The 27910-nt window shown below is 42.1% G+C and overlaps 1 protein-coding gene across 1 annotated transcript; it reads left to right on the forward strand.

The window, feature by feature from the left end:
• The first annotated feature begins 372 nt into the window (after positions 1-372).
• Positions 373-27849, forward strand: ibtk (inhibitor of Bruton agammaglobulinemia tyrosine kinase). Its single transcript, XM_061716231.1, has 29 exons — positions 373-528; positions 2995-3901; positions 3987-4083; positions 4321-4445; positions 7227-7337; positions 8832-9002; positions 9768-9885; positions 11484-11664; positions 11780-11903; positions 12194-12371; positions 13577-13730; positions 14025-14409; positions 14618-14868; positions 14946-15032; positions 15135-15217; positions 15523-15560; positions 15653-15749; positions 15851-15952; positions 16254-16371; positions 17410-17470; positions 18441-18568; positions 18904-19016; positions 19106-19251; positions 19534-19652; positions 19856-19954; positions 20184-20330; positions 21435-21635; positions 25139-25271; positions 26752-27849. Exons 2-29 carry the CDS (start codon positions 3578-3580, stop codon positions 26878-26880), a joined length of 4020 nt encoding a protein of 1339 aa, XP_061572215.1. The 5' UTR covers positions 373-528; positions 2995-3577; the 3' UTR covers positions 26881-27849.
• The last annotated feature ends 61 nt before the right edge of the window (positions 27850-27910 follow it).

Raw genomic sequence — 27910 nt, forward strand, 5'->3', positions numbered from 1 at the left:
CATACACCGGCGCACACCGGCGGCACAGCAGGACCTCTTTGCGTAATTTACGTGGCGCAAATAGCATGCTTGCCAGACAAATATGTCTCATTCGTGTCTGTGCATTCTTTAATTTAATTTAATTTAATTTATTTTTCTCCCTCTCCGTGGCTAATTTATTCTGTAATCAATTAATGACATCGTTTTAAAATGTGGGCTGGAATCAAACCCCTCTTCCCTCGTCTGCGTCGCTACTCTTGCTTAACTATTGTCGGGACGAGCCGGTGAGGAAAAGGAGCGTACCCGCTCCTGACCGAGTACGATGCCCAGAGCTCAACCAATAGGATTGCGGGATGTAGAAGCTCTGGCCAATCAGCAGCCTCGACGTTACCGACTCTCGTTTTTACCTAACCTGCAGGATTTCAGTTGTGTCAAAATTGGCAACAGTGACAAGATTACCAACGTTTTTCAGTTGCAATTATGTCACAGTGGATAAACATCGTTGATGCAGCTTTCGCCCTGCACTTCTTTCTCTTCATATAGCGGAAGGTAAGAAACGCGAGGAGCTTTATCGTGACACGACTGGTCCTGGTTGATGTCCAGTTAGCATTATAGCATTAGCTGATACTCGTTAACAGCAGCGTTACTAAACAGTCTCTTTAAAGTTCTGCTGCTCACAAAGATGAGCCTTTAACTGAAGGATTTGAGGTGATATTTAAAGATGTGTTGCTGCATGAGCCGTGATAGCAGGCGTGAGCTCCCGTACACGTTACAACTGTAATAAACCAGTAAAATGCCGGTGATAAAGTTTATCTGTGTTTTATTTGGAAGTGTAGTTTGATAGACGGGTTTATTAGACGTGGAGGTGATGAGGGCCAGCCCTGCTGCTGTCATGGATCCATGTTGTTACATAATCCTGGAGTCCCAGGTGTTAACTCAGCACATCTGAGCTCACTTTCACCACATTGATCTGTTTTTTACACATTTATGCAACACAACTGTACATTAGGTTTCCCCTGTTTACTCAGTCATAACATGCAAGAATAATAAGAGATTATAGTTTTATAATTGCCTGTTTTATCCCCAAGTCAGAAGCTCACTTACATTAGGTTGACATGTTAGACATGTAAGACTCAAACTAGTTGAAGTCTCTCCTTCAAACACAAGGGCCTCTTTACTTGACTTCATGGGGGAATCAAAATAAATGAACTAACACATCAGGGAAAACATTGTTGAACCATCAGGAGTCCGGTTCATTCTTGGGTACAATCAGTACTCGAGTTGTAAAAAATCAGGGGGGATGGTGGATTTTATCATATGGGGACAGATAATTTGTGCTGATTACAAATAATATAATATATTACAAATAATAGCACTGACCAAAACACCTGCAGAAATACTGCAGGAATGACATAGCAGCAGTTAAATGCAGCCTTCTGTAAGCTTTAAATATCCACTGGGCTTACATCAAATACATCAAAACACAACAATAAAAAACACTTTTCTGAACTTATCAATATGACTCTGTCCTTCACAGGATAAGTAAAATGGATCGCTGCAAAAACTCAAAATCTTCACTGGAAAAAACAACAATTTTCACCTGTTTCAAGTAGATTTTCACTTAAAATAAGTAAAAAAATCTGCCAGTGGAACAAGATTTTTTTTACTTGTAATGAGAAGATAAATCTTGTCCCACTGGCAGATTTTCCTACTTATTTCAAGTGAAAATTTACTTAAAACAGGTGAAAATGGTCAAATCAGTTATTTTTCTGGTGATGACTCTAAATGTTGAAATAGCAGTAAAACCACATTCATTGATGAAATGACATAAGGGATGGAAAGGGGGGGGGTAGCAGTTTTACAGGGGGGATGATTTTGACCGTTTTTATTTCAGGGGGGATGCCATCCCCCCTCAACTCGAGTACTGGGTACAATTTACAAATACCTGAAGGTCTTACATTTATTTGTTTAAACAATAAAATACCATTATAAACATCATTAAATACACTGTCATCTTACTGCTCTAGATCTAGAGGGCTTCTTAGTCTCAGAAATTAAAGTGGTTTAGTGCTAAATGTGCAAATGGGCCTCAGAACAACAACATCTCTGTAAAAATTCTGTCTGAAACCAGAATAGAGAGCCTCGTTATATACTGCTAAAATGAGTGGAAGCCATCACAGTTATTTCACTCTTCAATATGCATATTTAATTTGGTTCATCTGAATTCAACTTTGATTTCCAGGGGCTAGTATCAGTGGACACTGAAGAAAATAGTCTCTGGGCATCACTGGACAGGCCTACAAATAATTGTAGAAATGAACCATGTGACATGAGCAGTCACATGCAGTTTGCAACTCTGCAGCCGTCTTGGTAGTTTAGAATAGGATGCTCCTGCATCACCCTTGTATGAAGCCCAGCTGCTATTATTTCAATATGTTCTGTACTGGTGGGAATGGCTGTTATGAGAGAGGAAGCTTGAAGGTTTAGGACAGCATGCAAATTACGTGCAAACAAAGTGGCTCAAAGATCCTAAATTGGAGGTGTTTAAGTGGTTATCACAAAGACCTGACCATAACCCTGAAGAAGATTTGTGAGTGGCAAGAAGGGACCAAACTCAGTTCAGATGAACCTTGACTAAACTCCACAACATATAATATTTGAGATATTTTGAGAAGCTTGCAAAGGGCTAGCTGAGAGGCTTAAACCATCTTAAGCAATTTAAAGACAATTTTAATAACTAACCATATTTAAGTTGTGATTTTCCTTTTCATTATTCTAATGCTTTCCAATTCAAAACAAAAAAAAAAAGGCTGGAGAACCCTAATGACCTACATCAGAAATGGATCCTTCAACTTTTTTGTCAGAGATAAAGAGGAAAAAAAAGTTGTTTTTTTCCCCGTCTGGTTTCAACTGAACTGAAACAGTTAGGATAACTGCCCATAATGTGTTTTGCATGTCACTGAAGTGTCAGCAGAGGTTTCTGTCTAACAGTGATGCCTGTAATTTCCTCCTCAGGTGCACTCTACAATTATGGAGTTCTGAAAAGGGAAGTGAGGATTTTGGGGGGAAAGGAGGCCTTTCCCCTCAAGTTGGTGGTTGGGCTGCTTTACCAGAAGGTCAGAGGGCTTTTGAAATTGTTGCCTTTTGTAATTAGATAAAAAAAAAGAAACTATTTTTGCTATTGTTGAAATGTACAGTTTTGTATTAAACACATGAGAGGTTTTGTATTTATTGAATTCATGATGCCATCATACACTGCAAGCAGTGTAGTTTGTATCCGTTTCTTGGTCGAAATGGTGGACTGAGGCAAGCTAAGCACAGGCCCTGGGGTCGCTAGGGTGCGGTGGAAACTCAACACAAGCACAATTCTAGCACTCCAAGCCATCTCGACCATATATTTATATATTTTTTCTCCCCTTTTTCTGGAGGGCATCTTTTGTTACATTATTTTTTTTGCGACAGAGTTATTGGTTTACTGCAACTTATCATATAGTTTTTGAGTTTTTTCTGTGATTGTGGGCGGCGAGCTGCCACAAGGACTTGGTAACGGAGAGGGAGGAGGAGGAGGTTTGGCAGCAAAGATTTGGTGGCGGTCAGGATGAGTCTGACACCACCGGACTGCACCCCCAAATGCCGGTCACAGCAGCACGCAGACCAGGTGATAGCAGCCTTAACTGCTGGATCAGAGGGGCAGCTCTGGGCCTTCCTCACGTCACACTGCTACAATGCGACCACCTTGCGGGACGCGTTTGGGCGCACGGCCCTTCACCTGGCGGCCTCGCTGGGGAAGAAGACCCTGCTGGAGTGGCTGCTGGAGAATAAGAGCGCTGATCTCATGGTGAAGGATAAGGAGTCCGGCTGGACTGCTGTGCACCGCAGCGCCTTCTATGGACAGATCCACTGTCTCATGTCTCTGGTTAAGGTATGTGGTGAATCATCATAAAACGTGCATGCTTTCGCTGTGTTGGGTCAGGATTTCAGCTACATTTGCATTCGTTTTGTTCCAGCATGGGGGACTTCTCTCCACCCAGGACAAGGAGGGTCTCTCTGTTCTGGACCTAACTATGAAAGACCGACCTGCACATGTTGTCTTCAAAAAAACCGGTATGAAAAGATGAAACGTGATTAGTTTCGACACTTCTCTTTTAATGAAGCCGCCTGTGTTTTTTACTATTTCACATCTTTTTTTTTTTTAGGCATTATGATTTTCACATCATTCAAGAAAAATATTTGAAACATTTGTGCAGAATTCATAAACCAGTTGTCTTTTAATGCCTAAATCTAGTTTGAACTGGAGATGGTGTTGTGGCTGCTCTTGTAATGGTGCTTTCCTCACTGTAGACCCTACGGAAGTATACACTTGGGGAAACAACACTAATTTTAGTCTGGGCCATGGCAATCAGGAGAGCCGGCAGCACCCCGAGCTCGTGGATGTGTTTGCCAGGACCGGAGTTTATATCAAGCAGGTAAGCTCCTCAGGAGGGTAGGACTCATTATTCTTTCAAGCAAAGGGCTTCCCCACGCTGAAAACCCCACATGTATTCCAGTACATCTTTATCACATTGGTGGCACCGACATTGGTAATTAAAAAAAAAAAAAAGGGGAAAACAACTTTTGCTTGCATGTGTTTTCAAGTGTCATCACTTGGGTAGAAGCAGCAAACACTCCCCTTCCTTGAGTCTTGTTACACGGCCTCCTCGGGGTGCATCAGCATGCTTTAAAGAAATGTTTTCCCTATATGGTTGACTCACCGTCTCATACGTAATCCACACATCTGATAATAATGAGTTTAAGAGCTTTGTACCAACTGGTTAAATATATTTTCCTGATACAGGACGTGTTGTCCGGTTTGAACTGACATCATCACTCCTAGTTAAAGGAATATTCTGGAGTTGAAATAACTCAAGGTGTTATTAGTTGGTAGGGAGTTTAAACCTTTGTTGGGGACAAAAAAAAAGTGAATTGAACCATTTTTGAATGAGAATAGAATGTGTTTACTACAAAATAGCAATTATTGTAAGGGCCACTAACTTGCTGAAATAAATGGCTATTTTAAGCATTTGACAAGATGAAATGTCATTCTCATTAAGTAGTGTGGATAGAGTCCCTGCAGGCAATCTGAGGTGACTTTAACTGTGCATTGTTTACAAAAAGGAGGGTTTGTTCAGGCATTGATCAGGAATGTCCTCTACTTCCATAGAACTGGATCAATATTTTGATACTTATGACAAAGTAAGTGAGCGTTTGAAACAGAGGCCACAAACTCAACTCTTTTTGCATCTTTTTGGCAAAAGCTTGTACTACCTTTTTAACTCTGGAATGCCCCATTTGATTGCGTGTTTGGGGATGATGTTTTCAAGCCTCATGCAGGTTTTATGTGGTTCTCCTCCCTCTCTCGTGCCTCGGTTGTGGTTTTTCTTAACTTGTACAATCTGCGTTTGTGCATTATTGGAGCTCTGTGGAGTTAACCCATCGGCAAGGCTGCAGTTTCATGTGTTTGTCATTTGATCACTCTTAGTGTGACCAGTATAGCTTCTGGCAAAATTTCAACTACGTCCAGTTGTGTGTGTGTGTGTGTGTGTTTCTGTACACACATCAGGCACCAGTTACAGTAGATTAAGTAATGCAGAATGACACTGTCAGTTTAATCTTCTTAAATACTTTGGATGTGGTTTGTACATTTCACAAATCATGAATCATTGCTTATTCTTGGTGTTACGGAAGAAATTTTTCATTTTATTTTTATTCCTATTCGTGGTCTGCAGGACTTGTCATGAAGTTAGTGGGGGGGAAGGCAGGTGGATCTGATATCATGACCACACAATGACCTAAGTGTAGTCTTTGTCTCCTTAACTCAGTCCAGCAGGTGCTAGAGGTTAAATATTAATTCCACAATGGCATTCTGGTAATTAAATTAGTTATGCCAGTGTGTACGCATGTGTGTAAATGTCCACATCAATGTGATACTTAGTGAAACATCCTCACGCTCTACTGGACGCTCGAGGGGAGCAATGCATTAGTAATGATGTTTGCTTTTCCACTTGTGCCCGGCCCTTTATTAGTGGAGTGTTTTGCTGTCGCTACAAGAGGTCTTGGCCGAGTGACATGGAAAGACGTGTCACAGCGTGTGCTGTAAGGTCAACATGATAAGAAAACCCCCTCAATAGGTAACAATCAGCCATGACGAGATGCATGGTATTGTTTAGGTCTAAAACACACACACATAATGGACAAATAATATCTGCAAGTAGGCCTGTGTTGAAAAAAATCGATTTTCCAATTCTAAATCGATTCTCATATTAATTCCTAAAAATCGATTCTTATGTCTAAAGATACATTTTTTTTTATTTATTTTTTTCGCCAGGTGAACTTTAATCCCAGTAGTCGGACACACAGTTTGTCATGACACTTCTGAAAAATTCCAAGTGCTTCATGGCAATATGTGTGCGTGGTGACAGAATAAATTAGATAAGCTAAAATGATTTGTTTACTGCATGAATTGTTGCAATTTCTTTCTTTTTTGCACTTTAAATGGATATTGAAAGGCCTGTTTGAGTTATTTATTTCTTAGTTATTTCACAATAATTATTGTGAAATTATTATTTCACTAGTTATTTTACAGTCATATAATTCAGGCAACAGCTCAAAAAACATTTTAAATAACACTAAGCCAAATCAATATCTAATCGAATCGAATCATGATAATCGATTCTGAATATTAAGAATCAGAATCGAATCGATTCTTGACATTTGAATCGATACCCAGCCCTATCTGCTAAGTGTCCCTGATTGTTTAGTACTTGGACATTGGTACCAGTTATAGATCCTTTGACCCCTGGGTATTGCAGTGTGGATCTTCCCACAGAAACGAGCATGTACTCTCTTTGTTGAAGTATACATGAATGTTTTTCTGTCGAGCCACATACATTCTTTTAAGGTACTCACAAAGATGTTTTGCGTAAATTATCATAAGGCTGTATTGCCATGCAACTAAATTAGTTGTAAATATTCAGCAATGGTATTGCATGTCTTCCTCATATCATGCTGCCCAGTGGCAAGCGTGAAAATAACATCAAGTTGAATGCCATAAAGGAAGCTTTGCCAGCAGAGTATTGCATTGTAACAAGATTTTCCTTTACTTTTTGAGATCATAGTCTTGAGGTTTTCTTTCCCATGTTGATTTTAGTTTCACTATAATGTGCACACTCAATCAGTGTTTTGAATCCAATTTTGCTCCTTTTTTGTAGGTGGTTTTGTGCAAGTTCCACTCTGTGTTCCTGTCTCAGAAGGGCCAGGTTTTCACCTGTGGGCACGGACAGGGAGGAAGACTCGGCCATGGAGATGAACAGACTTATCTGGTGAGTTTTGTTCTCAGGCATCGTCTTGCCGTCAACATGTTCCCTGTACTTTCAAATATTGCAAAAGAGTACATTGTACTTTATTTCTTTCGTTTTTTTTCTTTCCTCCCTCCTGTAAAGGCGTTAAACGACAGGCCCATTGAGCCTTGTAAATAGGTTTCACCACTACTGTTGCTTCACCTCACAGGGAGGATTTTTATTGTGCACACCTTTTTAAATGTTTTATTTATTTGTTGCTTCACCTCACAGGGAGGATTTTTATTGTGCACACCTTTTTAAATGTTTTATTTATTTGTTACTTCACCTCACCGAGAGGGTTTTTATTGTGCACACCTTTTTTAAATGTTTTATTTATTTGTTACTTCACCTCACCGAGAGGATTTTTATTGTGCACACCTTTTTAAATGTTTAATTTATTTGTTCTTGGGTTCAATCTCGGTTGAATCTCTGAAGACATAATACTTAAGTGGGGAAACTGTTATGTTTTAGCCATGAATATGAGTGAAACTAACTGGCTGGCCCTGGATTTAACTAAGCAAATATGTAAGAGCCTGGCGTTGGAGAAACACGAGAGTGACTCATGTTTCAGCTGCAGTTATTTAACTATAACAGTGAGCAGCTTCTCATTCCTTAATCACCTCAGAAGGGACATCCTGTGGTCGTGGAAACAATGTTGTTTACGTACATTTTAAAACAAGGATTTTAGTCTGACTCTTTCTTTTTCCTGTCATCATTTAAACGTACTGGATTAGTCTGATTGATTACGTGTAAAAAAAGAAAAAAAAAAAAGATTTACTGTGTTTGGGAGCACCCATCGATCCAACATGCCCAATATCTGCTATGCAAGTGTGTATGACCGGTACTATGCTCCTTTCTTATCAAAGTTCAACATTATTATCTACTCAAAAAAACAAGGTCAGGTGACATCGCAAATATATTGAATGACCAGATTTTTACATCAGTAGATTCCCTTTTTCTCTCTCTCCTTTCCCTGCTGTTTTCCCTGCTGTATTCCAATTACAGTTTAATTGTGCTCAAAGTGTGAAAGAGTGATTCAGGAAGCATGAGATGTAATTTTCACACATGTACTCGCCACAGGAGTTCAGACATCAACCCCACTGCAACTTTTATAAGTGCTGGAAAAGATTTGACACGGCGGTCTGACTCTTCCACCTGTACAAGATCTTAATGAAAAATGACTGCTGTTCTGGACTGAAATAAGTTATGACATTGGATAAGCTTATATAAATATAACCATGGTGAATTAATGCTATGGTGTGACTAATAAGGCAACATACTCAAGGGACAAAACCAGAGGCATTCGATGCATTGAATACAGTGGAAACACTGCAGCTGCTAATGCCTGATTGTTTCAACAAGATTAGTGATGTTGAACTTTCAAATGTCACTTCAGTTCCTGCATACCTTTTTTTTCCCCCTTCTTTCTTTTCTTCCTTCCCCTCGTAACGGCCTCCATGTCATTCCTATTTGCAGGTTCCGCGTATGGTGGAGGGGCTGATGTCCCACCACTGCTCCCAGGTGGCGGCAGCTAAAGACCACACGGTGGTGCTGACGGAGGAAGGCTATGTTTACACGTTTGGTCTCAACACCTTCCACCAACTGGGGCTCGTCCCTCCTCCGGCCTCGGCGCATGTTCCAAAACAGGTGTGAACGTCGCTGATGTCACGTGCAACCAAAATAACATGTTATTAGCTACTTGGTAGGGATGGGCGGTATGGACTAAAAAATGTATCAAGATAATTTCTGGCCCCGATAACGATAAAAATGACAATAAAAAATACCAATTCAACTCCACCTTTGTAACTAAACTGTAATGACTCAGATCTGCCATGTTTGTTACACAAAAACGTCATCAACGGGAATCTTTCTTTCTTTCTTTCTTTCTTTCTTTCTTTCCTTCCTTCCTTCCTTCCTTCCTTCCTTCCTTCCTTCCTTCCTTCCTTCCTTCCTTCCTTCCTTCCTTCCTTCCTTCCTTCCTTCCTTTCTCTTTTCTCCCTTCCTTCCTCCTTTCCTTGTTTCCTTCTTTCCTCCTGCCCTCTCCTTCCTTCTTCCCTTCCTCTTTTCTCCCTTCCTTCCTCCTTTCCTTCCTTCTTTCTTCCTTCCTTCCTTCCTTCCTTCCTTCCTTCCTTCCTTCCTTCCTTCCTTCCTTCCTTCCTTCCTTCCTTCCTTCCTTCCTTCACGTACGTTGTGCGTGGATTTAACACAGAACTATAAATCAACTTTACACAAAAACATCATCAACGGGAATTTATAGTTTTTACCGCGAGATGACAAATTCTTATCGTGAGGAATTTTTTTGACGGTATATCGTGAACGGTAAAATATCGCCCATTCCTACTACTTGGCCATGATGTTTGTCTTTGACGTAACCTTTGACACCATGCTTTGAATTTTCTCCCTGAATATTAGGTCTTCTCTAAAATGCTTAAGGGTAGGACAGTGATTGGAGTTGCAGCAGGGAGGTTCCACACGGTGCTGTGGACCAGGGAGGCTGTGTACACCGTGGGACTCAATGGAGGGCAGCTGGGTAAGTCTCAGCACTGAAGTCAGCAATACCACTGGTATGAGAGAAAACTGCCCTGGTTTTCACATCAATAATGATCGAACAGTTTGGTTCCATTGGATTAAGATGACAGCCCCAGCATGCAGCATATTAAACTGAAAACAGTCATGCCGAGGGAAATATTTTGGTAATATTTTTAGCATTCAGTTATGAATAATAACTTTGAAGTGACATAAAGGTAGAACATTTAGTTTTTATTGTTTTCTTTGAACTGTAAACTGATCACCACCTGGTGGTGAGTTGGCTCTGATGATGGAAGACGCTGCCAGTCAGAGCTTGAACGCCCACTTGAGTCGTGGAGGGAATACTTCCAAGACTCTTTATGAAGGGTGACTGAAGGGTGTACGCCAACTCTAACTACAGAGGGATCTCACTCCTCAGCCTCCCAAGGTTTATTCAGGATTCCAGAGAAGAGTTTGGTGGATAGTCGACCTTTGGATTTAAGAGGTGCAGGGTGGTTTTTGTCTTGTAGGAACGATGGAGCTGCTCTACACCCTCAGGAAACTCCTGGAGAGGTCATGGGAGTTTGCCCGACCAGTCTACATGTGTTTTGTGGAGCTGGAGAAGGGGACTGTGGGGGTTACTCTACGAGTACGGGCTGTCCAGTCCCAGCACATCTGGTGTCAGAGCTGGGTTTGCATTGCCTGCAGTGGGAGTTTGACTCCGCCAAGGCTGCTCTTTGTCAGCAATTCTATTTGCTTTTATGGAGAGAATTTTTATGCACAGCCGAGAGGTGGAGAAGGTCCGGTTTAAGAGTGTCTGCTTTTTGCAGATGATGTGGATCTATTGACTTCATTGGGCCAAGACCTGCAGCTGTGACTGGAGCAGTTTACAGCTGAATGTGAAGCAGCTGGAATGAGAACCTCCAAATCCGACAGCGTGGAGTGCCCTCCCCGATTATTGGTATCAGATCTTACCCCAAGTGGAGGAGTTCAGGAATCTTAGGATCTTGTTCATGAGTGAGGGAAGACTGGAGCAGGAGATTGACAGGTGGATGGGTGATATTGGTCTGTTGTGGTAAAGAAGGAGCTGAGCCGAAAGGTGAAGCTCTTGATTTACCAGTCGGTTTATTTTCCTACCCTCACCTATGGTAACAAGCTGTGACCGAAAGAATGAGATGCGGTCTCCCAGCGAGAGATGGGGTAAAAGTGGCTCAGTCATCCGGGACAGGCACAGTATGGAGAGGAGGCAGATGAGGTGGTTCAGGCACCTGGTTCGGATCCCTCCTGGATCCCTCCTGGATGCCTCCCTGGTGAGTTTTTCTGGGCATGTCCCACTGGGAGGAGACCTTGGGGACGACCCAGGACATGTTTGAGGGACTGTGTCTCTCAGCTGGCCTGGGAACGCACTGGGATCCGCCAGATGAGCTGGACGGTGGCCAGGGATAGAGAAGTCAGGATTTCCCTGCTGGGGCTACTGCCTCCACGTCTGGACTCTGGATAAGTGGACAAAGATGGATGGAATTTCTTTTATGTTTATAGAGGAAAGTTTTAATTGTCCATGTTGAATTAATTTTTAAATCACAGAATACATGTTGTTCTCTGCTGTGTTTGCTCTTTTAGGATACTTGCTTGATCCAAATGGAGAAAAGTGTGTGACTACCCCGCGGCAGGTGTCAGCCCTGCACCACAAGGATGTTACCATCGCCATGGCAGCAGCTAGTGATGGAGCAACAGTGGTTGTGACTGAGAAGGGAGATGTTTATCTGCTGGCTAACTACCAATGCAAGAAATTGGCTTCAAGGTGAGTAGTGTAATGGTACTCAGAGTTCATCGTTTGATAGGCAGAATTTATTTAAATGAAAACGTATAACTAGATGTATTAATTGTTTAAAATTTCTTTAAAATTGTATTTTTAGGCAGCTCAACATCAAGAAAGTCCTGGTCAGTGGCGGCACTCTGGACCACCTAGCAGATCCACAGGTCCTGAATGAGGGAGCAGAAGAACAGGTTTCCATCTTGGCGTTAGATGGAGCTGGGAGGGTATTTGTCAATTATTTATTTTGATTGCACTTGGTATTAATGTGATAACTGAACAATAGAGCTTCTAACTCAGTTTCACTCCTGCATCAGTTTCTGAAAACTTGCCCATGGAAACAATGCTTACTATTTTTATTTTTGCTATAAGGCCACTTTTCCTGTTGTTATCTAACCAATGCCATCCAGGATACGACTGTACTGTATGAAACAGCCTGGCCTGTATGGAATTCTATGGATTATAATGATGACTAACACTTGTGTAACTCTGCTCACCCTCTTCCTGTGTTTGGCAGGTATTTTGCTGGCGTTCCTCCTGCAGCTCGGTGAGACAGTGTAGGTGGGCATATCCACGTCAGGTGTTCATGTCAGATATTGCTCTCAGCAAGAACAGCATGATGTTTGTGACTCCTGATGGGGAAGGCTTTAGTGGCGTGTGGGCTGGAAAATACAAGAAGCACGGAGAGAAGAAAGGTGAGAAATGCAGGAATGTGATGATTATGAGCTGCCATGGCGCTTATCCCTGCCAGTCATATGATGTGATTAGGTTTGCCTGATTCTGGGAATCTTTACATGGGGAAATGAGGACATATGGGAATAAACTAGAAATGAGCAAACTTGCAGGTTGGCCTATATCAAAGAATTTATTTGTAGTTTGGAGAACAAATGATTTTTCAGCATGGTCTTGGTTAAAACGAGGACATTTAAAACCACTCCATATAGCAATACCACTTCTTACCACATGGGAGTTGCATACAATTTGTCAGTGCACCTCTAGTGGGACAAAGTGGTATGGCAACATGTGCTGGCCCGTCTCCACTCACTAATCTCAGTAGGCATGTTTCCATTACGCCTAGATTTATGCAAAACCAAATACAGAAAAAGAAAACCTGCAATGGAAACGGCACTAATTTGAAAAAATAAATCTTTTTATGCTTCCAGGAGGTGGATTTTTCCGGCCATCTGATAATCCATTTAGTCACAAAAATGTAATAAACGCTTTTTGCAAATTTCCACGTCTCTGGCAGTGCTGGATGTTACGTAGGCGGTCAATTTAGACTCATCAAACTAGTTTCCAGCTGTTGTTCCTCCCATTAATATGATGAACTTGTACTATAACACTACTCAATCATTATGCATTAAATAATTTGAATCATCATCCGCTGCCTTCATCATCTGGCTATTTTCTCAACAGGGGTAGCAGCAAATCGCAATAATTTATCAAAGACGAAATGTTTTAGTCCATGTTATTCCACGTTGAGATTTTCTTTTTCATTGTTTTGAAGAAAAGTCTTGCAGGATAAGATTTGGACAGTTACGGAAATCACACTTATTTGAAAAAACAGCGATCAATGGAAACACCGACCCCCTGCAGCACTGTCTTTATCAAACTTTCAGAGATTTGATTTTCAAAATTTCTAAAGTATAATGGAAACGTGACCAGTGGCTCTTTAGTGAACACATCTGTATTTCCCCATACAGTGTGAAGTGGTAGCGCTGAACAAAGTTGCACTAAATCTGGGGATAGCCGACAAAGTTGTTTTGTTAAAACACGTGTATCCACAACAACGCAGTTCGGTTAAAAACAGAAAAAGCTCCAGCACAAGGCAAAGAAGCATGCAGCAAATGCCTTCTGAAAAGATTAGAGGTTTGACAAATACCTGCTTGTATTTTTACAGACACCAGCGTGGAGGTGTGCAGCCATTCAGATACCGGTCATTTGTACGAACGGATCCGCCTGGAGAAGCTCCCTTTTGTCCACAGGGCTGTCAGCATCACCATGGACTCTAAAGGACAGAACTTCGGTGTGCTTCAAGCTGACCCCAAAACCAGGTACGTGTCCGTTTGAAGCTTAGAAATGGTTGTATCCAGTCTTGTACTTGTTTTTTTTTATTTATTTTTTTTAGCTCTGCTGGAACAGAAGAACAAAAACGAATGTAGTTGATATTTAGCCAGCCTTACTTCTGCCATAATGAATGTTCATAATGCAGCAACGCTTTTGTTGAAGTGGTTCCCGTGGATGCCCGTTCTGCCCTTTTTTATTTTTTGAAGGTAATACCAGGGGCTTGTTGTATGACGGCCATAAATAACAATATGTTTCCGTCTTTCATATTGCCTGTATTCCAGCTTGTATGAGATCCCCAGCATCTCTCCATCCACCTTCTGCGAACACTTCCGGAGACTCCTGGATGAGGCGGATGAGACGGACAGCATCCACGACGTGACGCTTCAAGCTGGTGATCGCACATTCCCGGCTCACAAAAGCATCCTGTCCATGAGGTCGGAGTTCTTCAAGAAACGGTTCATGTCCGATCATTGTGGGGTCGAGGACGAGCTCGACGAAGAAGTGAAGAAGAGCGTCGACGCTGTGGGCTGCGATTTATTAATTTTGGAGAAAATCCCTGCAGACATGCTGGAATACGCTCTACACTTCATCTACACGGACTCCTGCGAGCTGCTGGTGCACGGGGCCCGGCCAAGAGTCTCCCCCGGATTAACAGGGCACAACAAAGTGAGGAGAAAACGAAAGATTAGCATTGGTTATTATTCCGCATAGAACTTCTTTAGACTTGACACTGACAATATTTGAGTCCTACGAAATTGGCTAAAATAAAGTCTCTTCAGTCAAAGTTTGCAGTGACCTGGAAAAGCTGTTATCTCTGACTCGGCTTTGCTTTTTCATTAAGACCGTGTTTCACTATCATGGTTGTCTTGGACAGGATTCGGAGCAGGGGAGGCTTATCAGCAGCCTGCAGGACTTGGATCTGAGAGGCCGCTCAGCCCTCGAGGTGTACCGCTCCCTTCCCCCTTCAGCCAAAGAGGACAGCAACAAGAACAAGGGCTCAAAGTCTGGGAAAAAGGGGAAAGAAGGCAAAAGTGACAAGGCTGAGGCCGGCAAAGGCGGCGTCAACCCTGTGAAAACCTTACAGGCTGTTGCAACTAAGCTGGGCCTGAGCAGCCTGTCGGCACGGTGAGACGCTGTTCATACGCTCTAAACCCAGTTCAGAACAGGCTTAATGTCATTTATCATTTTCTCTCTTCCTTCAGACTGGGTGATGTCAAGTATGAACATGGAAAAATTAATATTATAAAGAAGAAAATTGGAAACAAACCCAAGTTCTACCAGGGACAATGGTGAGTATAGGAGTTGTTATAAGACTTGGTAACCATAGATCACAATCCCAATAAATAAATGTGAGGAAAAACATTTGAATTGACTTTGTTTTGTGTGTGCAGCTTCTATCCTTGTGATGTTACTTTGAAATCTGAAGATGGAAAAGAGTTTCCTTGTCACAAAAGCATCCTCTGTGCAAGACTGGGTAAGGAACTGCATCAATAAAGGAATGCATTGAAATTAATTTAATTACTAACTGGAAACATAGCTTGTTTATGTCAGTGTTTTTGCCACCAGATTTTAGTAATCCAACATGTGAGATCATTCACTTTATAAACAACTGGTTTGGTTTTATTTGCTTGCAGATGAATCAATACTTTGTGGAAATGTTTGCTTCACATGTTATTTTTTTATCATGAAATATAACATGATGGCTGTTGGATGTTTTCTTTTTAAATGGTACATTAAAGTCAAGCATTTTGTTAACCATAGTACCCATATTTTCTGCAGAATACTTCAACAGCATGCTTGGAAACCCGTGGATTGAGGTATGCTTTGTTCCACTGCGGTCTTCTACAACTTGTTTTGCCCTCTTTGATCCCAGTTGTGCTGATTTTTGTGGCCGTCTCGTACCCTTCAGGCGACGTCCTGTTCTGCTCTGGAGATGCCTACGACCTCAGAGATTCTGCAGGTCATTCTCAAGTACATCTACACAGATGAGTCTCCCACCATCAAAGGTAGCGTGTCAAGTTTTACGTCGGCTAAAAGCTCACTTTTGATGTTTGATGATTGTTTGTTGGTGACAGTCTATATTTGTTCTCTGCTTTGGCCCCGGCAGAGTCTCTGCATGTGGAGTTTGTCTGCAACGTGTTGGTTGTGGCCGACCAGCTGCTCATCACACGACTGAAGGAGATGTGCGAGGTCGTCATCACGGAGAACTGTATGTTCTGCTCTTCAGCTGCTTGTACTTGACGCCCTGAAGAAAAGTCTGATTGGTTTTTGAAAGCTTAAAACAAACATTTATTAATAATTTATTCTGGCTGTTATTTTCCCCATTAAAAAGTCTGAATTCATACTACACTATTCTTAGATACATAATTATCAACATTCGACAGTGTCAGTTTAGAAATGTCTGACTTGGATACACGTCATTCAGTAGCATATACGTTCATCAGTGGAGCCTCTGAACTCGATAGCAAGCAAGCGGTCTTATTCATTTTGTAATTTGTTTTTCTTGTCAGTGACACTGAAGAACGCTGCAGAGCTGCTGGAGTTTGCATCCATGTACAGTGCAGAGCAGCTCAAACTGTCCTGCCTGCAGTTCATCGTGCTCAACATGGCTGCTTTGCTGGAGTCAAAGTGAGGATCAGAGCATTAACTCTTGAAAATTATTATTATTTTTATTCAGAAAAATGCAAGGCAGGTTGATTTGTATCGCACATTTTATTTAGAAGTAAATGCTGAATCTGTCTAGTTACACTGTTCAAACCTTTACAGACACGCATATACAGGACTGTCTCAGAAAATTAGGATATTGTGATAAAGTTCTTTATTTTCTGTAATGCAATTTAAAAAAAACTAAAATGTCATACATTCTGGATTCATTACAAATCAACTGAAAAATTGCAAGCCTTTTATTATTTTAATATTGCTGATTATGGCTTACAGTTTAAGATTAAGATTCCCAGAATATTGTAATTTTTTGAGATAGGATATTTGAGTTTTCTTAAGCTGTAAGCCATGATCAGCGATATTAAAATAATAAAAGGCTTGCAATATTTCAGTTGATTTGTAATGAATCCAGAATGTATGACATTTTTGTTTTTGTAATTGCATTACAGAAAATCACAATATTCTAATTTTCTGAGACAGTCCTGTATACACATTCACTCTCATCCATGCGCCTCTCTTGCGCATCCTGTTACACGTGTTCCTGTTAAAAGGATCTTAACAAAAGGAAGAAAGCTGACGGCATCTTTTCCTTTGCTGCTTTTATTTTCATTATCATTAATATGAACGCAATGAATATGATTGATTTAAAAGTTAAAAAAAAAAAGGCATAAGTTAAAAAGAATAAAACAAATAAGATGCAAGCAATAAATCTTGCAGTGCATTGTGGGAGATTACTGAAATGCAGCAGTAAATAAAAAAGGGTTTCAAGGTTGACTTAAAGAAGTGTTTGGAACTGAGTTTCAGCAGCCCTGATGCATTCTGGGAGTTTGTTCCAAGGCAGGTTGAGAGGTTTTATGGTGGTGATTTAAAATCTGGTGATTTTTAAAATAAAGTATCAGGATGTTACCCTCTCTGTGTTTAGTAAGTAATGATCTGGAGAACAGCAGAAGTTGAAGAGTGCATGTTTCTGTACGTCTGCTCCTTTTCTGACCGTGTTCTCTTTAGGACTTTGGATATTCTGGGTGATGAAGTGCTCGTGGAGCTTTCTGCAGCCTACAGGAGGATGGTGAGTCACTCCCTACAAACACGTCTGCAGCATAGCTTCCGTGTTTTCTGGATTTGCTTTGCTTGCCTGTTTTCACAACAGCATTGTTTATGACCAAATCTGGGGTGACATGGGAAGTGCAAAGAAAACAAGAAAAAGCAGTTGCATTTTTTTTGCCCCACTTTCATTTCATCATCAGTTCATGGCCCCTGCTGTCCTTGTTTTGTGTCTGTCGATATTCAGAAGTTGATTGATACGGTGTTGAGATGGAGGTGAAGGGAAGGATGACATTCCGGGGCAAACAGAGCTTTCTTTTTCTCATTAAAAAAAAAAAGAGCTTTCTGTACACACAGAAAATTATAATGACCTCGCTTCATCTCCAGGGACCCTATCCACCCTGTCACAAGTGGGGAATTATGTTGTTGTTTTTCATCAGGAACTTAAAATAGCACGTCGTTCTTGCGTCCCTACTCGCCCCTCGGCTACCATGAGCGGCTGTTTTGCTGCAAACCTTTTCTGTTCTCACTACATTTTTTTTCTCTCATCAAACGCTTACAGTCATTACTATCTAGTAATAGACACGTGGTTGATTTAAACTGGAAAATTCCTTTTAACATGGATGATAATATACATCTATATTTACGTTTGCTTTCCTTCTTGTACCTGTACCCCGTCCTCCTTCAGCCATGTCTCTGCAACGAGCCAAATTTGGTTTTGCATCGGCTTGCATGGATGTTCCTGGAAGAGATGTTGTCTTTAAGGCGGATTATTATTATTATTATTGTTATTACTATTATTATTATTATTATGTTCCTTTAAAATCTCAATGTATTTTATTTTTATCATTAACACTGTCATTGCGGAAGTGTGAATAATTTTCCCCGGGGCACAGATACAACCCCATACCATCAAGAAGAAAAAGGTTTGGAATAATAGAATCCCTTCTGCTCCATTGCTAACAATTGGAAATGTTTCTTGAATTATATTTCAGATCCCGGCCATGCAGAAGCGGATTATCACCCCCTACCCTGGAGCTCCAGACCTCAGTGTGTATGAAGAGGAGGACTTGGACTTGGCTTTTAGCACCAAACCAGAGGAAGAACTGGATCACTCCTGCAGGTACACACAAGACATTGGAGACGACGCCGGAGAAGTTGATCATGTGGCTGATATGAAAAATCTTTTAATAAGTGTTGTGTTTTCTTAAACCTTCCTCAAAGCCAGTTTACAGCCTGGATGTTAACCAGGTGCATTGTGACACTTTACTGCTAATAAACACAATAGATGAGGAAGTCCTGTTTTGTAACAGCCGTGCAACGGGTTATCCTGAGTTTCTACATCAGAGAAATTGCTGAATAAGCTTCCATAAATAAATGCAATACCTGGTTCTGTTGTAATTTGTTGAAATAAGAGTTCTGAGTGTGTGTTAAGTGTGTAACATTTCCTCCCCTCAGGGAAATCCTCTTAAAGAAGGCCAAGATGAAGGCGAAGAAGAAGCCAAGGAGGCGCTCCGACAGTTCCGGGGGCTACACTCTCTCTGATATCATCCAAAGCCCTCCTGCTGCAGGTGAACTTGCACAGACACCTTGTTGAAAGCAGCAGTCTGATTTTTGACCAGGCCTCCATACTTTTACTGACCCGCAGCTCTTTTTCCAGTTGTAGCACCGTTCCTGGTGAAGTCAGGCAAGGCCAACTCCACAGAGTCCCTGCAGGAGCTGCTCACGTCGGACTCGGAGGGCAGCTACATGGGAGTGGGAAGTCCCAGAGACATGCAGTCTCCCGTCTTTCATGACAAAACTGAGGTTCATTTTACTTTTCTATCAGAACACATGCTCAGAATGTGAATTGTGAAGATTGTTGTACCAGTCCTAGAACTTTGTTTTATGTGGAGCTAAGAGTTTTGCACGAAACCAACACAAAGAATGTTTTCCTTTTTTTTTTGGGTAACCAGTTGACGGCATTTCTCATTTAAGTTATTAATAGGAAATTTATTTTATAGACCTGGGCAGACAGATAGGACAAATACTTAGACAAGTCTGCGTAGTGGATTACTGATGAGTCAAGTGTAGTCTTTATTTCTGCAGGATGAGAGAGCTTTCAGTCAGAGGCTGAAGACTCCACCCAGCACCCCGACATCACTGAAGAACTGCTTCCCAACTCCCCCCAAATCAGCTCCACAAAGCATCCACAAGGCCGTTCCCTGGTAAGAGAGAGTTCATGGACCACAATTTATTACATTGTCCCACCGCTTCCAAAAAAATGCTGGTTTAATAAAGTGATGTAAAGTGACTACACCATCTCCTCCCCCTTCATTTAGGTGTGGTTCTTTGAAAGTGGAAGATGTTGGCATTCACATCTAGTAATTAGCTATTGGAAGTGTAACCCTGTTGCTTTCTTGGTCTGTAGTCCTGCGCTTGCTCCTCCTGTCCTGGACCTGAGAACCATAATGGACATGGAGGCCAACTCTCAGCAGACTCTTGGTGCGACTCCTAAAAGCCCTGGAAGGTGGGAGAGCCGTGGCTGCTTTATTCATTTGTACTGAGGGAATTACTGGCAAATAGTGGAATAAATGACCCTATTCTAGTCAGAAGAGGGTATTGTTCAGTTTATGGTCTCTGTACATTACATTTTCATCTGCTGATTTTTATTACGTTTTTAATGTTTTAAATGAAGTGCCTGACTTTACTCAACATGTGATTGGAGATCGCTCCCCTTTATTTTTCTGTGTACACAGCAACATGAAGCACTCCCCCGCTTCCACCAGACTGTCCCAGAAACAGAGGAAGATGTTGGCGCTGGCCGGTAAAGAGGCCGGCGGGGAGCCGGCAGCATCCAAACCAGCCCCCACAGCCACTCCATCCAGAAGCAGTGGGAAGGCCTGGTGAGTGGGTTCAGATAGGAACACTGATGTGGAATCTGTCCCCAGGTCTTCTTCAGCCGTTCACAGTAGTCCTGGTATTGAAATGACAGATGTATTTGATGTTTGCGTTAGTGCTGGGCGGTATACCGGCTCATACCGAATACCGGTGTTTATTTTTCTTATGATATGAATTTTTCATATACCATAATACCGGTGAGTATGTACAGTAGTGTACACAACGTTGGGAACGCTGTGCTACGTTCCGCCGCGCCGCTGGACACTGTTTGTGAGGGGACTGTTTAGCAGCAGTGATGCACCGATTGTTCGGTAACCGAAATTGTTCGGCTGAAAATGGCAAAAAAACACTTTCGGTGTTCGGTGGAATAAGTGGGAAAAAAAGACGAACAATTAATAACGGCGTTGTAATATAAGGAAATAGACGCTCCCGTAACAGTTGCGCACCACAAACATGAATCGTTGGCCAACCAAAAAGTAACCACATAAGAATTTTACCAACATTCACCAGGAGGTGGAACCAAAACAACAATGCTGGGAAATTAAAAAATGTTCAGTTTTTTATGTTACCTTGTAATTTTGTAAAAGATCTGTCAGACAACACTTAAAGTCTTTAAGTGTTGTCTGACTGATTCTCTCACTTCATTAGAATCATATGTGCTGCCACCTCATTGTAAACTGCATCATTTTGTGAGGCCATGCAAACCTGTATTTATACTAGAGGGGACATTAATGTTTTTCTACAATATTTCCTCCTCATGACAGTAAAAAAGGCCATTCTAAGCCAATTTACTGCAGCAATTCCTTTCCAAATCATTAGAAAATGTGGTTTACACCCAGTTGTGCAGTTGGCCATACCGCCCAGCACTATTTTGCGTGAGGTATTTTGATACAGTATTATGGTGTCCACAAGATTGAAGTTGGTGACGACGCATTTAATGTTTAAAGAGTTTTCATTATTAGCAGAAAACTAAATCAGACTTTCAATGGTTGTTTCTTTTAAGAGTAAATTTACTCCACTTGGTGATATAAATGAAATATTCAAAGGTAAGATTTGAATATGACATGTGTCCTGTCTTCTTCCCCCGTCTCCTTAACGTCCGTCCACAGGGCTACGGCTGTCCAGTCTCCGCCATCCTCATGTTCATTCCGGGCTGTTCTGGAGGAGGAAGAGGAGCGTTTAATCCAAGCGGGTCAAACCGGAGCGCAAAGGGGCCAAAGTAGCCTGGGATCGCCCGTCAGTCCGGCCCCTGCTGCCAAGAAGGTCACATTCAAATGTGGTGAAAGCAGCGAGCCAGAGAGGCCCAGCGGGTGAGCAGAACACGCACACAGCAAAAGAAATAACCTCACACAAGCACCTGGATGCTGCTTTACAGGAACTCATGTTTTATTTGCTGCACTGGAGCCACATAAGGTTCACAGGAAGGCTTTCTCGAGTAAAAAGGGTTTTGTATTGATATGAATTTTGAGATTCCTGTCGCACACTGAACCTGAAACAGCTGAGACTGGGTTTACTCCGGCAGCAGTGGTGGTTTTTGTTCTGTTCTGCTCGTTTCCACATGGAGGCACTGTTGAGGTGTTGTTGAGACCTGCTTTACGCTTGCTCCAAATCTGCAGCACCATAAGAAACTCACTCACTTGTCAGTATAGTAGTAAGGTAGTACCTCCCCTTTAATGTGTTGTTGCAATTAAAATAATCTCTTTTTAAGTCTGTTTCCTCACTTTGAGATTGGAAACAGATTTTTTTCTTTTTTTGTAGAGCAAGTAACAATGAGTTTTTATCCCGGAGCGGTTCTCCAGGGAAGACTAAAAATAAACAGAGGAGTTGTGTGTCTGGACTCTTAAGTCTGGGGGGCGTCCAGGGTGTCCAGCTGGAGGAGAGAGAGCCATGATCCTCCAGATGAAGACCAGTACAGTACCAGTACAGCTGGGATGACCCGTCTCCCACTGAGTCATCCCGACCTCTGGAGCATCCTCGGACAGCTGGATAAACGCAGCACACGTCACGATGCTGTAAAAGGCAACATCTGAACAGCAGAGCACACCGTGTGTGTGTGAGCGAGAGAGAGAGACTGGAAGCAATAAAAGCCTTGCAGTGTACGTACATTTATCTCTGACATTTTTCATTCAGTCAGGGCCTGAAAACAGAGTAAGGGCATCTCCTTTTTATCCAGCGCTGGTTTCCGGCGCGTCGTGCTCTAATGTTAGAAGCAGACCTGCAGATATTGACCAGATGTGTGAGTCACTGCAGTGACGCTGCTGATGTTAATCAGAATCGATAAGGGCAGTCTTCATGTCACAGCAGATCAGAGGAGGGAGCAGGTTCTGCTGCTCCTCGGTGTTGGGATGTGCAGACACAGATGAGTTCAGGGCCCAGGAAGGAGGAGAAGCAGCCTCCTGCATCCTTACGTCAAATTCCTGGGATTCGGTTTCCAAAGCCCAAGTTGGGTGATTAGAGGTGATTTTATAGCTCTGGAAGTTTGTTTTAGCTCTTCCAGAAAATTCTTTTATTTTATTGCCAAGAATAGTAATAACCACAAGTTATAGTTTCTCATATATGTCATTTATAGCTGGTAGGTGGGTTGAAAGTGGGAGAAACACCAAATGATTGACTGGTGATTGGTGCCTACACTTGCATTTTTTTTTTTTTAAATGTATGTATTTATTTTTGATTATTAAACCCCCCCTTAGAGTTGTTTCTTCATCGCAGTCAAACATGTTGAATTTTTTTCCCTCTGAGTGGCACTGTGTCCTAACTGCATGCGAGCGTCCGACTATCGTGTCGCACTGCCTGACATCGGACCAGCCCCCAGTCTCGCGCTCAGCAGGCACGCCGATTTTTTTCCAGTGGCCAGCCGCGGTACTGCAACAAAAAATCCCATGGGGCCCAGAAAGCTTTTTTCCCATAGACCGCAATAGTAAAAGAGAAGCCTCTAAAACTGTTCACAGGACACCTCCAGCTGTAATCACCGGCAATTACTAATCTTTGTATTCTATATTTTTAAGTCATGGACTTTATATCCGTCAAAAATGTTTTATAACGGCCAGAAAAGTCAAAGAAAAGTCTCTTTCTGGGCGTGACGTCACGGCTGACGTCACAGCCGTGTCCGTGCATTCCACGGATGCATTATATTAATATATATTATGTAATTATATTATATTAATATATTAATAATATAGGTAATACTGTACATGTAATAATATACATTAATTAATATATTATATTAATACATATTATATTAATATTCGCGTCATTGCCCCGGGGCATGATGGGAGGCCCCAGAGCATCGTGGGAGGTGACTCAACTGCGCATGCTCTATGGGCCCGTTAACGCGGAAGTAAACCCGGAAGTCAGGAACTTTTTCGGCACATGCGCTGGCTGAGCAAAATGCATTGAAATGAATGGGCGGCCATTTTTGGCCTTCCATCCAGTTCTATAATACATCCATGCATCGGACGCTCTCTGTCCACACTGAAAGCGTTATGGGTCCCCCACGTTATTTTGATTGACAGCTGAAACTTTCCTTTTACTCACCGCACTACCCGCCCGTGCGCTCCTAAAGTGGCAGCACCTCGCGACGCGCTGATTGGCTGGAAGACTATCGAAGCGAGCGCGACTCCCATTGGTCAGTCACACGCTAAGCAGAGACTGGCTATCACATAAAGGTAAATGAAAAAGACACAAGCTTTAGATAATAAGTTGTGAAACTTCCAGCTCTCTGTCCATCTCCCTCCAGCAGCTGCCACTGAGGTTTTTGTAGTGAAATGAGGAGGAATCATAGAGATAACTTCTCATTTCAACTAACTGGATCAGCCGTTCCTCATCCATGACTGTTTCCTACAGCGCTTTCAACCGGCTTTCAACGCGAGCGGCAGGAAGAAAATAGAAGCTGACAAATGTTCAGCTCAAAACGGCGCAGCGCTGCGTCGCTCGCGGCCAGTTAGGACAGTCCAATAGAAAATAAAGCAAAGGGAATTGATTTTGTTGCTGACGCTCACTCGCATCGCATGCAGTTAGGACACGGTGTAAGGACTAGCACTGAAGGCTGATGTCTGATCCATCTGTTATCTGGGTTTTGGACCCGTGGTGAGCCCTCGCTCGCCCCAAACACTCCCTCTGGGGTAAAACCCAGGTGTTCCCTGACCTGCTGGGAGACATTAAGCTCTCCAGTATGACCTGGAGCTGCTCCCTTGGACATGTCTGAACCTCCTCCCCAGGCCGGTGCTGCCCGAACCACCACACTGATCCACCTGCTTCCCAGTTTATTCCCCCCTCTCTTACAACAAACACCCAGAAATAATTAAACTCTTCTACTTCAAACAACTTTTCACCCCCAACCCGGAGAGAGCAGTCCATCCTTTTCTGACTGAGATCTGTGGTCTCAGACTCACCGTCTGGTCATGAGACTCAGTTTTCATACCAGCACGGAGGCCGTTTGTAGAAACTGACATCCAGGGAACATAAATCGGGGAACACAAGGGCAGTTTTGTTGGCAATAAACCAGAGAATAGTAGAAACTACGGATAACATGACCAAGAGCACTGAACACACTGCTCTCTCAGTATTGTGATTCTTGGAAAATCCAGATTGTATGTGTGTGGGTATGTGTGTGTGTGTACATTTTTACTTCAGTTCCGTTCATCCGATCATTCAAAAGGTTCGTAAAGCCACATGGACAGAGGGCCGCTGACTCGTCGGAGCTTTTCCGTTCTGGTTGACTCAACCTTTGTCCACCTGTTTGCCGTTGAAGCTTTCGTCACCACGGCGCGGTCTCTGTCACTCATGTGTGTCTGTGCCCCCCGTGTGTCCCTAGGCCCTGGGTGCTGGGGGCAGTGGGCAGCCCTCCCCAGTCCTCCCTGGTGACCTTTGCTTCCATCGTGGAGGAAGAGAAGCAGCAGGAAGCTGCACTGATCCGTAGCCGAGAGAAACCGCTGGCACTCATCCAGGTAATGTGGCTTGACTGCGTGTTACTGCTCCCCCTACACACACACACACACACACACACACACACACACACACACACACACACACACACACACACACACACACACACACACACACACACACACACACACACACACGCTTTTATTGGGGCTGAAAGTAAAGATTTTATGTGCAGTTTTCACCTAGAAAACTGGGTGTTGATGGTGTCTGGCTGATATTTAATTAATGACCATCACACTTCCATCTAGGGCTGAACGATTAATCTCATTTGCGATAATATTGCGAAATCAGAAAATGTGATTTTGAAGTCGCAACGTGAGCGATTTATAGGGTTTTCACGTGACCCGAGAGTGAGCATAAACTCTTCATGCTGCGCTTTATTATGTTGCAAAACCGCCTCTGGCTAAACTGTATTATCCAGTCTATGGGTTTGATGGACCAGTCTGAAGCTGGACCAGCTGAAAGTAGCAGCATCCAGACTGTAGGATCTTCTGGGTTTTTATCAAAGGAACGTCAGGTGTTGAGAGCAAGCCGTACTAAAGTTACTACTTCAGAGTAAGACCACAAACTTGTTCCAGCATGTTAAAAACAAACAAGCACCAGAGCCATGCACGACAGATGTGTGGTTAAAATGTCGAGCGCTAGTTCGCCAGACAAGCCAAAGACAGGGATCACTGCCCGAAATGTTCGAGAGTGTTTTATTTCTTTTTTTCTTCTCGTGGGATATTGGATACTACAGTTTACTATCAGAGCTCTGGTTAAAACTACAACATTAATTGTTTTGTCAGTTTAAACTTTTTATCTTTTGATGTAGTAGATCTGTTGAAGTAATCTGGTTAAAACTTTCTTATTATTATAAGTATATATATTGTATTTACTGGCTAAATTAAAATATGCAAGACTTAAAACCAAGATCCCACTCTTTGGAATAGTAAATAGTAAATGTATATAATGTGTTAGTATTAAAATCATCCATTAGGTTTTACTGAAAAAAAAGCAAATTAAATTGCAATAGGCAAGGCAAGTTTATTTGTATAGCACAATTCAACACAAGGTAATTCAAAGTGCTTTACGTCAACATTAAAAGCGGCAAGACACAATTAAACAGTAAATAACAAATAATTAAAAAGTAAAGACAGTAGAGTACAGCAGGTACTCATCTCATTCTTAAAATGGCAAGAATTATGTTTCTACGGTCAAAATGTACAAAGACCAGGTCAAATACAGTATTACAAAAGTAATCTGTAACAATTCGTACGGTGAATTAAACCAATTTGACAATTCTATGGCACAATGCCTGTTTCCAGGTCTTATTTCACACAACCGACGAGAATTACGTTTCTGTAGAGTCAAAACGTACAAAGACCGGGTCAAATACAGCATTAATATTTTTTCCAATATTGGGGAAAAAAAATCGCAATTAGATTATTTTCCAAAATTGTTCCTTACTGTCGTCTTCATTGTATTTTTTTGCTCCTACAGATAGAAGAGCGGGCCATCCAGGACCTTCTTCACCACTACAAGGCCCGAGACAACCCGGACGAGCTGGTGACGGTGGAGCGGTGTTCCTCGGGTCCCATAGCGGCTCCAACCTGGCACAAGCACTCATGACCGCCATGGCTGCACAACCCCACACCATCACAGTCAACATGTAATCCAGCTGTTCCTCTGATCTGTTGCTAGCAGTCTTCATTAGAACGTGCAGAAATATACCTGAAGCTCATTCATCCCGGTTTGAAGTCTGTGCAGTGTAGCTTTAATTCTGTGTTATTGCTGCTCACTCTTTAGTTTTCGTAAGGGGGATAACTGAGAGCTTTCTACGTCTGAATATGGACAGAAAGCAAAGCTTTGCGTGTGTTTTTTCTCTTCTTCTTCTCTTTACTTCTGATTGGAATCACATTTTCTTCAAACAGTGGTATAAAAAGCAAACTACTTTCCCAAATAATTGTGGTTACTAATGTGAAGTTGCCAAAGAGCTAATAGGAAATTGAGATGTTCAATCTAGAAGATGGGTCCAAGTATTGAGTCAGCGGAAGCACTCAATGTGGTTAAGAAATGGTGACGAATGTGGACAAGCGTCCTCTTTACTTTGAGAGTAAATCAAGCCATTTTCTAACGTAGTATATTTAGTTTTCTTCATATCTGTTTGAGCTGTTTGCCTCGACTTTATTTGCAGTGGTGTTACATTGCAATAATGTGTACTTTAAATATAAATGTACATATTTGTTGATATGAAAATGCATCACTTGATGCAGTTACAGTGAGGAATTGAGATCTTCGGTGTGCAGGGTTGGATTGTGTGGAGCTGGTTGTCACTCGTGCTTTAGGGACGGTGACTTGTCTTTAGGAAATAAAGACGGCAACATGAAGCAGATGTTTAGTTTTTTTTTTGTGTTTTTCTTCCATCTTTAATATTTCCCTCCTCCAGTTACTCTCTTGCACTCTTCCTGGTGCCAGTGTAAGCTTGATACTCCGGGTCTGTACCACGTACGCACAACTCTGTTCCAGTCTGTGTCTAAAGCTGAAGGATGTGAAGACAAGATGGCATGCAATAATAAAATATCTCACCTGTGCAACGACCGTCTGAGAGAGTGAACTGAATTAAACACCGATCATTGTTCCAGTTTTTTATTCTCCAGCA

This window comes from Cololabis saira, chromosome 3 (assembly GCF_033807715.1).
Source record: "Cololabis saira isolate AMF1-May2022 chromosome 3, fColSai1.1, whole genome shotgun sequence".
NCBI classification, from domain to species: domain Eukaryota; kingdom Metazoa; phylum Chordata; class Actinopteri; order Beloniformes; family Belonidae; genus Cololabis; species Cololabis saira.